Here is a 15,326-nt window from a genome sequence, read left to right on the forward strand (position 1 = left end):
TCTGTTTCCGACATCTACCGCTACCTCCTCTGTCAAACAGAAACCAGTGGTCCTGTCCGCTTCCCGGTTGCTCGAGAGGCAGTTGGTTGAGCTGCAGCCCCTGTGCCCCCATGGCACGATGCGCTGCCGGTGTAACATCCCCCCCGCCACCCGCTCAGGACAGCACATGTCAAATGCAGTTGACGAAGCTGACCTAGGAGTTTGTCACAGATTGCACCCAACCAACGAGATCAAGGTGCGATGGGGAGCCTACTTAAAGAAACTGTGTTAGAAGTCATAGTGTCCAGGTCCAGGCTATACTTCTGTCACAGGCTCTGTTGAACAGCACAATCCGTCACATGTCCCAGTGCTGTAGTGGGTTCCCATCATATGACCCAAAGCATGGAGCTGGGTTAGAGTAAAATGGAGATCTCTGCAAAAAGGTAATCGCCACCATTGGCAAGTCTTCTGGCCACGGTCCCCTTAAAGTCTTTTGAGCTTTGGTTACATTGAGAGGAATTTAGGGATAAAACTTGGCCCTTTGAGTTCTAAAATGTGTCAGCACGGCTGGGAAAGTGAACCGACTCTGTAGAGATATTTATGCCTATCACCACACCTGATTACTACCAAGAGCTTTTCCACTTACATGACTTCAGCTGACCAAAAAAAGAGTCTAATTTCATGTGGGTTTGTGTGCTCATTATTAATTTAATATATATATATAATTTCACATTTTTAATTACAAAAAATACTATTTTGCTATTCATTTATTTGAACCTTTTCTAAAAAAAATAGCAGTAGTTTACCTATCTGGGAGAACAGTAAAATAAATGTTTCTTTAATAATTAACTCTTCGTAGATTCTGTAAACCTGAAGCCATCAATAATGACATACTATAGTGGTGCCACTGACCAGCTAGGAGTGTGAATCTGATATCCCAATGTCTGTCAAAAATGTAGAGCAAAAGTCGCAATCACAAAACTGCATAGAATGTCAAAGATAGTGCACCATAAATGTTTATTATAGTATGCATTTCTATAATAGGTCTGGATTATTACTGATTGCAATGATTGATTTTGCCTCTTTTATATAAAAACGAGATATTTGTTTGCTCACACTAGTAAGCTATTTTTTCCACAAAACACTGCCTACAAATAGCAACTTAATGTCAGATAATTTTATGTTCTTTGAGTGCTTCTAGAAACATTTTCTTTTTGTCTTGAAAGAAAAGAAAAAAGGCAGGAAGAGCTAGAGACTTCCCTGTAAAAGTCAAGGTGTATTACAGAGTTATTTGCTGCTTCAGTTCCTTGAATTTCTATAAACACTGTGATTTGTTTTGATACAGTGATCTGCTGCATGTCACTGTATAGTGACAATAAGTGGTTTTGATATCAAGGTACAAATTTAGTCTTTAGTAATCTTATAAGAAGCTTATTTCTGTGACCTTATTGTGGTTGGCTGCATTAGCAGGTTTAGTGCAATAGCAAAGGAAGGGCACTAAGGAGGAAGAAAGAGAGCTCATAATAAGCGTGTTTGGTTCAGTTTTCTTTATCAAAAAAGAAAAAACAAATGTTGCTGCTGTATTAATGTGTTGTACAAAATTCTTCTTAGAAACAGAATGTAAACAGGAAACATACCTGGCAATATTAAGTTACTTAGGATGTAGTTATAGAAATGCAGCCTATCCTGGTTTTATTTGCCAGAAGATAAATTGGTATTGGCAACGCTTACATCCAGTATTATCATTCAGGTATGTTTAAAGTGATCTATTAATCACTCAAATTTTAATGATACCATGATCGTGAAGAAGACTATAGCTTATGATACCCAGAAAGCACCTTACTAACCATTGTTGGAATGATCACAATTCTATTCCTGTGGAAATTAGATTCTATATTATTATAATTTAATTATATAGTGTATTCTTTAAATTGCTCAAAAATAATGTGACTTATGGCCTGGAAACAATTATTTCACCTACGAATCCCATATATTCAAAACTTATTTCATGGTGTAGAGAGATTTCTTGTCAGTTGACCCTATAGGGCATTTGCCAGTGTAACAGAAGAAAAATGGTTCCTCCAAAGAGCAAAATATACCCAATTATAGTTTATTTATAATTTTTCTGAAGAGTGTAGTTTCTCATAGTACCCTTTACCATGAAAATAGCACATTTCATCAGATAATTGATTGATAGGTATAATTTACTCCTGGGAATTTATTTTTCTAATTCTCTGACCTTTTCCAGTAGACCCCTGAGTAATCCTAAATTTTCATTTTTAACCTTGCTCTGGGTGAATACTCAGTTTCTCCTCCATCACCTTTCTCATGAATAGAAATATCTGGGTTAGCTTTGTGTCAAAGATCACCTGAATTAGAGAATCCTCCGCTTACCAGTTCTGGGAGAGGGTAGCCACATTCAGAGTTAGTAGAGGAAGTAATGGTGGCCTTGCTGGCATGACCTCAGCTGGTGTCAGAATGAATTGTAGGCTGTTGTTTGCTTTCAACACTGCTAGTGCTAGGCTGAAACAATTGCATACAAGAGTTGGGGCTTGAATTAAAATTAAAAATAAAAACCGAACCAAAACAAACAAACAAAAAAAAACAAACAAAAAAGCCAAACCAGCAGAAGAAACAACAAAAAGATACTGAACTGGAATGACCCCAGGTAGCAGGGAACTGAGTTCAGTTCTCAAAGTCACTGGTGGTAATTAGGTATGGGGAATGATGTCTTTGAGAAAAGCTGCCAAGAGGCCTGAAAATCATCTACCAGTCTGAGACGTACTTTCTTAGAGTGGCTGATCTCTTGTAGATGATTAAGCCTTTTCAGAAAAGCTACTTAATGTTATAAATTGATTCTCTTTAGAAACCATGAGGAAGGAAGACACACTTGAAGAGAGTTAAGAATTAAACAAAGAGGCAATTGAGGGGTTTGCGGGCATGTTTTCAATAGCAGTTTTACTCCCTGATTACTAGCTCCTTACTGTGCCCAGGGGAACCCATTGGGGGACATGGTGGATTTTGATTTGGGCTTCTTTTCGGGTGTTTGGGCTTTTTTCTGCATACTCCTTAGCTGTCTGATGCCAGCCGAAACAGATTGTTCAAATGTAATCCATATTAAAAACACTTTCAATAGACTGTTAAGAGTTTGAAGGCTTTTGTCTGGGCAGCCGTGAGTAATCAGAGCATTGGCTATTTCTGGTCTGCCTTAGTTCTACAGTTCTGTGCTCTTTAGTGGCTGCTCTAACTATCCAAGGGTTTACCATAAGAGTTCTCACTTGAATAATGCGATAAGAGCCCTGAATATAGGAAACGTTCATGCAAAGGGCACGTCTCATGCAGCAGGAAATCCCAGTTATCCCTTCTAGCCTGTGCTCTCAGCCAGCCACATCTCTGCCAAAGCATACCGTAGGAAAAGGACGTTCCCTTACACAGTTACAAGTGCTTCATGATTAGTACAGGGCACCTCCAGCACAACTGTCCTGCTTCCCCTCAGGGATATATATTTTAGACGATTTTAGAATTAACTTCGCCAATGGCCTTTCTGTGGGATCCTTTTGGAGCTTACACCCCTCGTCCGTCTCCAAGAAATAAGATGAGATTTCGCTTTTTGAAGTCCTACAGGTATCTCTTCTAGTGGCTTACGGTGTAACTGACGGTGATAATAGTTGCAACTGTGGCTCTTTTTTATTCTTCTGTAGCATTATAGTATGGAAAAATTTGGAAATTTCTTGTATTAATTGTGACTCTTTTGAGCTCTTAAAGGCTTTCCTGAACATCTATATCAGGAAAATAGTACTTGTTTCTGTGTGATTGGAAAGTATTATGAATAAGTGACCATGGAAGTTCATGAAACTGCACTTTTCAAGCAAATAATAATTTTGAATCTTTTTTGCACTCCAAGTTGGGAAAAAAGTAGATTAACATTTATGTCAGTGTTCTTATAAAAATATTAGTTCTAAATATTGTCAGAACTTATTATAAGTAAACATATTTAATTATAAATATGACAGTACAGCATACCAAATCTGAATTAATATTTATAGTTGAGGGGCTTTTGCATGACCAGAAAACCATGTTTGCTAAATACTTTTGTGTTCAACATTTTAAAAGTAAGTATAACCAATGAAAAAAACAGCAGATTCTATTTTTTCCTTAGTTGTTATTTAAAAATAATAATAGCAAAGTATGATTTCCATTATTTATCATACTGCTTTTTGCAATTGAACCAATACTTGTTTGCCAGCTTCCTTGCTTTTATCTGTAATAGATGCAATATAAATTTTCAAATATAAAATTCTTAAGAGAAGATTCTCCTGTTCATATATGATGCATTGAAGAACTTACTACATATTATCTTAATGACAACTTTTTAATATTAATTGATGCAACACAGTCATATTTATTTGGACACGTGTACAATATCAAATGCCTAAGCAGCTAAATGCTTTGTGTAGGATTATCAATAGCAAACACTGTCTATGTGAGTACCGTAAAAAACCTGGGTAGGTGCAGTCCAACTTCTCTCAGTGTTTTCCTTTGCAAAAGCTAGGTTGTTCACACAGAGGGAGCTGGTTTTATCACAAAAAATAATAATAACAGATAAAGGGACTTGAATAGACAATAAAAATATGGTATCTGTAATAGCTTCTAAAAGTTCAAAACTATATCATATAGTTCAACTGAGATTCTCTTAAGGCAATCTTTTTATCAGGGATTTTTTGCTTAAAGAAAGCTACTCATTTCTTTTACAAACTTCTATCAATGTTTCAGAAGCAAAAAGAAAAATATTTCAAGTAGCATGTTAATATAGGATCCGATTATTTTGATAACATGTAAATATAGCACATTGTTTAATTTTTCAATCTAACAGAATGAAAATAGCCTTAGAACTTGTTAATAAAAATAAAAAGCAAGGAACTCTTATCTATATTCCAGAGGTGTGAATGAATTTTGTCTTACCATAGAGAAAATATTAGATGTTTGTTTTTCAGGAGCTTTAAAGAATTAGTGTGAAGTTGAAGATAATTTTGTAAAAACTGGGTCATAGTTGTATTATTGAATGTGAGCCATTTTTGTTGTTACTATTTAATTAAAGTTTTAACTGGGAAGAGGATTAAAAATCCTTAATATACATATTGCCATGTCACTGCCATGGCTCCATTCACACTGTAGGTTATATTTAGAAATCCACTACAAAATTTTACAGTACTCAGTCCCCATGTAATTTAATAACCTTGTTTATGTCAACTGACAGTTCTGCTCACGTCACTCAACTATCTGATGTCAAGGGGCTTTGGTTTCTAAATCTGAATACCTGATAGTACCATCCAGGCTTTCCATGATGAACATTGTTTAGCAATCCATGCTGTTCTACTTCATAATCTTAATTTAAATTATGAAGTTGGCCATGATTTTGAAATTTCTTTTGCTACATTTTGGGCAAAACCATAGTGTTTCTTCTGTGGGATATTCAGAATCTATTGATTAAATGGACCATTATGTTTTAACTTAGATATTTAATTTCTGGGAGATTCTGTGATACACTGATGCCCCCTTACAGCCAAATAGTGATTTGAGCTGCTTTGCTGATCAGCAAGTGCTGGGGTTTGTATATTTCAGGTGGTGGTGGAAGAGCCAGGCTAATGCAAGTTTTCTCAGAGTAGGAAAAAAAATATGTCTTGAGACAATGCAGTTTTTCTAGGAAGAGATGGAGTGCAGTTCAGCCACTTAAAGCTCCTCTTCCTCTGCCCTCACTATCTAAACCATGGCTTAAAGCCTCAGCAAATTGTACTGAACAAAAACAGGAAAGCAGACCAAAAAAACTGGTAGAGATTCACTTATGATTCACTACACACCAGAAGTGCAAGTATTCACAGCGTTACATGTAGAGCCAAGGCAGGAGTGGGTACTTCACAGATAAGGAAACTCAGGAGACCACCAAACCATTTCACAATTTCAGTATGTTTTTGCAGGCTGGAGAAGGAGGAAGGTTGTTTAGTTTTGTATGGAGGTGTGCCCATCCTGCTTTCTGGCAGATGAACATTCTTCTAGTCCAATGTAAACAAAATATTTGTAAATCTTTATTATGTTTCCAGAACTCAGACAAGCTCACCTCTTTTCCTTTTTTCTCTTTTTTTTTTGTTTTTTTTTCTTTCTTTTTAAAGCCTTGAGTCTGTCTAAACTGAAGCACACCTCATTTCCTGAACTGCAGACAGGAATTGTGTTTCCTGCTGCATTTAGCTTTGCTCAGGAAAATACCAGTAGATATGACTGTAAAAACTGAGTCCTAATAGTAGCACAGTTATGCTTTAGAGCCTCCCAAGAGCCTCTGAAGAATGGATGGAAACAGAAGCCTCTTCATGACCTCTAAATCCTCTCATGCATGGATGAAGAACAACTAAAGCACCTATCAAAATTTCCTGCACAAAACTGAGATGTATGAATAAGAGCATGGTATATGACATTCAATCCTGCTAGATGCTAAACACTCACACCTTGCCACTGACTTAATGACAGGTCCTCAGGACCACTTAGAAGATTCTCCAGAGGCAGCAGGATATGTCCTGATTGTCTTGCTGGTCATTAAGTCTTTTTCCACAATGAAGGATTTCTGAATAACTCAGAGTGAAAATCTGCGGAGTAAAACCCATTTGTGGAGACAATTTTGTAGAGATTGTAAGCTCCAAAGTAAAATGGGTGTTACAGAGAAATGACACTGGCAATAATACGCATTAAATTGAATAATCAAAGAATTAATAAGTTCATTAAATTATTGCAGTGTCAGAACTACATCTGCCTTTGGTTAGCTATGAAGATACACCTCCTGAGACAGTAATCATGAAACTTACATCTTCATATGGAAAAGAAAGAAAGGTTCTGTGTTGTTTTATGTGAGCTTCTTTTGTTCTTTCCTCTGCTTGCTTTCTGTTTTTCTTCTTTGGCTGCCATCTGGCATATTTCCCTGGACTAGAGGAATGATCATGTGGCTGAAGGTACTGCCAATACCACTTCTGCAGCCAGCTGCTCACGGCATTCATACTTAAGGAGGCAGATTCCCTCCTCCCAGATAATTGTACTCCAAGCCACTAAACTCTCAGGAGCTGGGCTGGAAAGTGGAATCTCTCTCTCAGACAGCAGTTTTCAGGAATCCTTTCTCTAAAGCGATTTCTTAATTATGTCAAAGTTTTCTTAGTGAGCAGAGTGTAATTTTCTAACATTTTTGTTATTATAAGCCTTGTAGTAAAATGGGAATAGAAACCAGATTAAAGTTTATTATTTTATTTATTAGGGATTAGAGTCGCAGCACACCGGAACTGGTTTGGTTCTTTTGACTAGTCATTCAACATTGTCTAGGAAATAAAATACTCGAATGTGTAAGTGTGGATTTTTCTAGTGAACGTGATAAGTCACACAGTTGATTTCATATTCAGCTCAGAAATTCTGTAATTCAGAGTATGCCATGCCACCGTTAAAACAATATTTTGAGTCTCACTCAGACTTATTTTAGACAAATGTGCATGCCAAAATATCATCATACCCAATTCAGACATTTGGTTATGTTAATTTCAAATCTTGGGAAATGCGGCAAAATAGCAAGGCGTATTGCTAGTCAGCTTAAGTAGCAGTGGGAAAGCAGTTGCAAGAGAATCATACTTGATTCTTGGTGTTGCTGCAGACTTATGTCCTTGACAAAACTGCCTAGAGAGTCCCTGATAATGACTAAATATAAAGAGTCTCTACGCCATTTCCTAAACCTTAGAAAGTCAAGTCCCAGTCCATAGGTCCCCAACAGCAGGAAAAAAACAGAAGACAAGTAACATGTTCTAAAGTTTGAGCTTTTACTTAAATTTCTCAGACGTAGTTGGTCCTCACACAGATAGGTTGAGTGAGTCTATCACAGTGGGACAGGTTGAGTGTGTCAGTGTTTCTTATTCTGTTCTTATTCTATTCGTTCTTATTCTTAACGCTGCTTTGGACTAGCGTTACTTGAGTGCTTATTCTGTGGGATTTTGTTGTTCTTGCTACTGCCTTGGAAGTGATTTAGCTAGTGTGAAATAAACAGAAAACTGAAGTACTTCTATAGGTATTTTATCAACAAGGTTTTTCCAAATTATGCTTAAGTAAATTCTAACAGCCTAAGCCAGAGCCTGTATGAATAACCATCAGGAAGTGTTCTTTTATACACAGTGAAGTAAATTAGGATGACTAGTGTTGCTTTGGTTTACAATAAATAAATGGCTGGGCTTTGCTGTTTGTGGCTGAAACAATCCCCACACAAAGCTGGCCTTCCAGATTAGGCTGGGAGCAGACACTAGTATCCCTTGGGGTGGAGAAAAAGATTACACTAACCATAAACACCAGGAAGTACTCAGTTTGATTTACAAATTTTAGATGTCCATGCATATTTATGTTAATGTCAAGACTAACTGACTTGCAATTCCCTGATGTATAACAAATTCTAGGAGCACTATAAATAGATCTATCATTCAATCTGATACCAAATACATCAGGAACAAGCTGACTCTAGTTCAGCATGTACCATGTCAAAATGTTGCAATTAATTTCTAGATACTGCATTAAACAGGAATAAAAGTGGTACAGGGGTAACCTACCAATGTTTTTTTTATGCCACTGTAGAATATGTTTATGTCCATTGTGGATCTGAATAGATATTTTTTTTATTGCAAAGGAAATTGAAAAACTGGAATTTCTTATTGGAACTAGTAAATACAATTTATTTCTGAGCCCCAGAAACCACTAATATTGACAGGTCATTTCGTGTTTCAGTTGTCTCAATGGAAGCCATATGTGAGTGTTAATTGAAAACTTCTGCAATATGCTAAAATGAACTTTAAGTCTCTGTTGCACCTTTCTTCATGAGACAAAAAAGAAAAAAAAAAGGAGAAAAAAAAAAAGAGATACTCCTGCCCAGCTACTAGAAGTGTCCGTCACACACACCAGTCTGGTGTCCTTAGCTGTAGGGGTGTTGTTATATTTCATCACAGGGATGGTCCTGCTATCTAATCCAGCTCCTAATCTGTGAGAGCAGCCAGCAGCAAACATTTGAGAGGGAACAGTAAGAAACTTGGTGGTTACAGTATAATCTTCCTTGAGGAAGAATGTCCTCAACATCTTCAGTAGTTTCCTATGTGTGACTATTCCAGAACTCTCCTTATGGTGTGTATTGCTAATTCCAACAAGTCTGGGTATTTCATTTATTCACACTAAATTTTTATCATTTTTTAATAAAAAAGTTGCTGAATTTTTGGCTTCAGCAGTAACTTTTGACACTCACTTCCACAGGTGAACTCTCTGTGATGCGCAGGCATTTCTTCATTCTGCTGTCTTTTGCCTTGGAATGTTTTAAGTAGTATTGCGACCTTATGTTGCTAAAGGGTTAGTTGTTGTTTTATATATTTGTGTACCACTCTTGCTCATCAGCTGTCTAACTAATCTACATTTTCATTGCCTCTTTTCACATGGAAAAAATTTGTGTCCATATCATTCATGTTGCAGATCTCTTAACCCCTCGTCCTACTGCAATGCTTCTTCAAATGCAGAGTGACTAAAAGTAAACCCAGAGCTTCTGATAAGGACACATGGTCTAGATGAATTATAATATTCCTATTCTCATGGAAATATAATGTTAATAATGTTTCCATTATAACATTTCCATTATTACCTTCTATCTCATTTCTGATGTAGTTTAATAGGTTAGCTGATGAACTAATTTTGAGTCATGAGCAATAACCTCCCATTCCATTAAATACCTGTTAGTCTCTGTACTGGCCAGACCAGATATTCTGTGTTTTTAACACTGTTGGAATAATCTTACTTCCATTACTATGTACTTTTCCTCTTGTTCCATGTCTGCCTGTTCTCTTTCCTCATAGAGAATTTTACAAGGGCACAGTATTGAGTGCAAGCAACAAAGATCATTGCAGGAGGTAGAATTTCAATCTCACTGGAAATTTTGCATTTCTAAAAGAAAAAAAAATCCCTTGTGATGAATAGGAGTTTTACTATGGGAAGAACATTTCCTTTTTTTTAAGATAATGAAATATAAAATGTGACTTTTGTTTTTTATAGCCTCTCTTCTTCAGTATTCCTGACTTGTTAGGAGGTTAGAAAGTCCTTCAGGCAAGCTGCCAGAATCTGGGTAACCACAGAAATCAGGGGTCTCAGCGGTAGGAGGAGACAGATGCTTCCCTTCAACATACTCATACAGTTGGTCATTATATGCGTGTATATTATATATACAATATGCACACACACGTGTGTGTGTGTGTGTATATATATCCTACATTAAATTGAGCAAACTGTCAGAAGTTTGCCAGGAAGAAGCTGAATACACAGTACTTATTTTATTGTTTGTCCACATGAACTTGGCTTTCCTTTATTTATTTTACCTTTCCAACTTTTCCAGTCAATACTTGGCTTTTTAGTGGCTTAGCTTTCACAGGCTTTGGTACAAATTTCTCTTGAAGTTGTAAGAGCAAAATGACACAGAACAACAGCAAAGCCTTAGAATATCTATCGTCTGTCCCAAGCAGGATCAGATAAACTCCTGTTAATACTAGCTGAAGTTATTTAGCTAGTGAAGAAACCTAAAATGGAAGAAAGCAAAACTACTTAAATGCAATATAATTGCCTCCAGATGGAGAATGGGAGGCCTCATATTTTCTTGGTTATAACAGACGTAGGTGAAGCAAAAAGTCAAATATTAAAAAGAAAAATAAAAAATAACTCCAGCTCGAGCTACATATGTATTACTCTAATATACCCTATGAGTTACCCTGTGAATCCAACTTAATCTGCAGTTGCTGGAAAGCAAGTCATAGCAGATATTTCAGTGTCTTTATGACACTTCATCTGGAAGCACCATTTCCTTCTCCAAGCTCTTTCCAGACACGACTACGCACCTGCAGCCCTTGTTACAAGCTGCTACAGAAGTACTAGCACCAAAAAAGAGCACTTGGGCAGGTTGACACTCTTCAATGACTTTCTTTCCACTTGCTTTTTCAGGAGCTATATTTGTCCCACATCAGATCTGCTGTGAGAAGCCTCTCACCCGCAGAGAAAACACAGGGAGTTCATGCTCCAAGGGAAAGCTTGCCAGTTTCTTAAATGGTGAATTCTCTGTTTCTGTATATGACCATTTTAGGTGTACAGAACACAAGGAGAATGGATGGAAGGCTGAAGCTTTCATCCCTTCCAAAGGGGAATGCATGCCTAGGGAACAGTACCTCAGGGTTAGTTGTTTTGTTTTGTGGTTTGTTCTTTTTTTTTTCAAACTAGAAACACTAGACTCTCTTCTGTTCAATTTAAAGTTCTGCTTTCATTCTGATAAACTGAAATGTGGCAATCCATGGAACTCATAATTGCCAATTAAAATATTGCAGATAGTGCAGGATCTGCTCCTTCGAGAGTTCTGGTGTAAGGCAGGAGCATCATGTAGCAGTATGCAAATGATGCAGGTTTTTTACCTTAATTCATTTGACACTAATAGATGTGGATATTTTCATATGTTTACTTGGTTTTCCTAAGTGTGTGAAACATGTTTCAACTTCTAGTAACCATCCAATTGCATAATTTTTCCTTGCTTTTTGCTCTTCTTACTCATAAAATAAAAAGAAAATGGAAATACGGTCATGGAAACATTAAATGGGAAAAGCAGAGAAGTCAGCTGTTTTAAGCAACAAAGTTCATCTGTTTTATATTGTGCTTTGGAAGCCAAGCCAGATGTTTCAACATCATTTGCACTCCACTGACCCAGTGACTGAACAGTCAGAAAATTGACAATTTGAAAACTGAGGTATGTCCGTAAAACAGTAGAAGTAAAATCTGCTGAGTTAGGCTTTTACTGGTGGCAGAGGAGAAAATTAAGTTTCTTCTAAACACTGTGTAAGGAAAACACTCCCACAAATTTGCTGTGAGATATCTAGAAGTGATGGGTTCCTGAACAGAAGCGTCATTGGCACCTGAGACATTCCTGAGAATCAGGAATAAGTTTACATTTTACTAGCACGTGTGGTTAATCATGTCAGCCTTCTGAAACAAAATATTGATTTTTGCAGATATTTTTCTATTTCAAATAGAAAGGAAAAAAAAAAAAAAAAGACATTCGTGTAATTTTTTAACATTAATCCCAGCATCCACATCGTTCCCTTAATGAGGGAATCATGCAGTCTTGATGAGCATGGAAGTTGCAAACTGTATTTATTACATGTTTCCTCTTGGCCACAGTCTCTGTTTAAGCTCTCTCCCATATGACATAGTGTAGTGTGCATTGGAACATGGCATACTTTGAGGCATATCCGAATTTGGCATAAAAATACATGGAGTTCTGTTTTCTGATAAACTCTGCTTAGGATCATAGAAAGCAGAAGGATTTCTAGCCAGAGTGGGTTTACAGTGCAAATACAAGCACATTTTAATGCCAAAATAATACTTACAGTTTATAGATAAGAATAATAATGATAAAACACAGATGGTATACTAATTTATACTTGGGGCCAATAGCAAAATGTAGTGTGATCTCATTAAAAATCTGTTTCAAGATACAGACAAAATTTAATCCTCACATGCAGAGAAACAGATACCTCTGATCCACCAGGGGCTTAAGTTTTGCTGTCACAGTTCTTCCTGCTTGGCTATCCCTGCTAGCATATTGTAAAAAGATATAAAATTTTAATTATGCTGTGCATACTTTCCAGTCTGGACTCCTGAATACACCAAATATTAACCTGCAAATCCATATAAAATTTAAATAGAAATACATAGTAATCCAGGTAGTGTCTGTTAAACACATAATCATACCATAATTGTCTTATGATATGTCTGATATGATTTTTTTATCCACACTGAATGTCAAAACCAGTATGTTTCTGTAAAATTTTGATGTGAAAGCTCTTTTTGAGGTAGCTAGATGCTATCAGAAAGTGCTAGCTGGACTGGTTTTAGTGAGTGCCATGTGGGGGCCCTTATTTTTCCTTGGTTGTATCTACACAGTGAATAAAACAGCCCAGGAATCCTTCCAGCTGGTGAACTGGGAGTAGCTGGCATGACAAGGCTAATGTCCATAATGCTAGCCTCTCCTGCTCCCCAGAGCAGAATGTGAGGGGACAAAATACTCATCTGGAGAGGGCCTTGGTCCAGGGCTCGGGTGGTCCATGGTAGTCTCCAAATCAAGAAGGGTTTACTCCCTTTCTGCTCCATTAAAATAAACTAAACACAGTTTTCTACTGGATTATATTATATTCTACTTAATTATATTACAGTACTGTCAACTCCAACTTTTTAATTATGCCTTGGAGAATCACAAGAGTTTGCTTTAAAAGTCTTTTTTTCTTCTTTGTCCTCAAGAGACAAATCAAAAAGGGTTTCTCCAAAACAGGAAAGCCAGGAGCTTTCTTAAGATGCAGTTTGAGATTTTCATCTAATACCTGGACTCTAGGAGCTATAGGGAAAATAGCTTAGTCTGTGAGTCTGGAAGTAACATTTCAGAGGTTGGCAGGACAGGGTAATGTGGCTTCGACAGTCACACCCTGAAAACTTTATTTATCTAAAATTCTACTTTTCACAGCACAGGGAGTAGAAGTGTGACCCAGACTGCTCCTCAGGATGCCCTACTCTTTCTTCTGGAGTTCAAAGTAAAAGGTTGTTATGTGTTAGTATAAGGGATTCACCCGGGCTGCTATTAGTGTGCAAAACTCTCCAGCCCCTTCTTACCTGATATTCTTTCAAGATGCAGATTTCCCATCTGTATAGTGGGGCTGTTTTAAGATGTTAAGAAAGCAGCAGACAATCCTGGAAAAGCTATTCTCTCTCTTTCCACTGAGAAATTTGCTAAATTTGCACTCTCTTCACCCTTTCAAAGGAACAGTTGATCTTTGACCAAGAAGATATTTCACAATTTGGACCATTCATTTTGAATTAATTTGTCATTTTGATTATAGTTTATAATAGCTAATATAAGTTTAAATGAAGGAGGATAAAAAGCAGTCAGAGAATGTCAGTGAAAGTTATTTATTACAGTGCAGAACTGTCTGATGGCGCTCAAGTTTGCCAGTTTCTTAATTTTGATAAAAAGAAAGAAGTGGATGTTATTAGCAATTTATTATAAATATTATCTCATATGATACTTCTCAATGGTTTAGATAACATTTCATTTTGGTACAATCTATTTTTTTGATCCTGGGACCTTTAATTCGCCATTAAATGTCATACACACTGTTACTATAAAAGGATAAGAGTGAAACTGCTTCCAAGTACACACTGTTTCAATAAGACATGAGCTTGTTCATGCCAGGTCTTCGGGTTTACAAAGTCACTTCCCTCAAAATAGCTCCTTTAGGAGTTATGGTAATAACGTAAAGCAATGTAAAGCAGTTTGTGGTAACAATGTAAAGCATTCTTAGGCATCTGCATTTGAAGTCCTACAGCTCTTCTCCTAACTTTGATGCAGCATCATCATTTTTGCATTTATACTGGATAGCTTAGTAAAGTGAGGTATGAATGTACTGTTAGAAAGACATTACAGCTCTACATGTTTAAGGAAAGGGGTTTTTTTTCTTCAATAAATTTTTACATCTGTAGTTTAGGAAAATTTTTATATTCAGTATTTTTATGTATAACCTAAATAATGGTTTTTCATTATAGCTGTTATCTGTTCCTATTCCTTAATTGAAGTCATTGCAGAATTTCTGCCATGTTTTTGGAATTTATTTCTGGCTAACAAATTGCCTGCTTTAGTTACCTTCTTTCTGTTTGTTGTGTCACTAAGTATATGTAATAGCACTACAATCTGATTTACCATTAGTAGAGGAACACTTTGTTCATAGCACATTTATGGAAAAAACTTTTATTTTCATACTTGGCAGGAAGATAAATAAAATGCCTTTATTTTGTGTATTTCTAATAATCTAGTGGTTTGCTTAGGCTTTTTCAATATCTCTTTAAGTTAAAATTCAAAACAGTCTGATATTATTTTTCATCTGAAAATGTTGGGTTGCACAGTAACATCGTAATACCTGTGGACTGAGAGATGCAACTTAAGAAATGGGTAGTTGCAGAAAATTCAGAGGAGTCACAGAATTAACGTTTACAGCTTTAATATCCAGCTTTAATTTGGCCACATCACAGAAAAATATGGGACAAAGAGTGGAAAGGAGAGAAGAGCTGTTAGGGGGAGAAAAACATGCATATGCAAGAGGTGGTGTACTACAGTGGCGTATGACCACTGTCTAAGCAATCAGTACCAAAAGCTGCGTCATACTACTGCAGCTCAATTCTTTTATTTCTCCCTTTTGCAGGGCTGAAATTGTTTCCAAGCTGCCTAGAGC

At 36.7% G+C, this 15,326-nt stretch overlaps 1 protein-coding gene across 5 annotated transcripts in view; it reads left to right on the forward strand.

The window, feature by feature from the left end:
- Nucleotides 1-15,326, forward strand: part of PDE4D (phosphodiesterase 4D) — a 659,227-nt gene that overhangs the window by 464,302 nt on the left and 179,599 nt on the right. Inside the window, exon 1 of one of the 5 annotated variants that reach the window (XM_030004271.2) lies at nt 3,363-3,603. The exons of the other annotated variants lie outside the window; for them this stretch is intronic. Within the exon in view, the coding sequence (XP_029860131.1) occupies nt 3,515-3,603 (89 nt within the window). The 5' untranslated portion in view covers nt 3,363-3,514. Of the gene's footprint in view, nt 1-3,362; nt 3,604-15,326 lie in introns of those variants that run through there. 5 annotated transcript variants of the gene reach the window in all.

Source organism: Aquila chrysaetos, chromosome Z (assembly GCF_900496995.4).
Source record: "Aquila chrysaetos chrysaetos chromosome Z, bAquChr1.4, whole genome shotgun sequence".
In the NCBI taxonomy this organism is placed as follows: Eukaryota; Metazoa; Chordata; class Aves; order Accipitriformes; family Accipitridae; genus Aquila; species Aquila chrysaetos.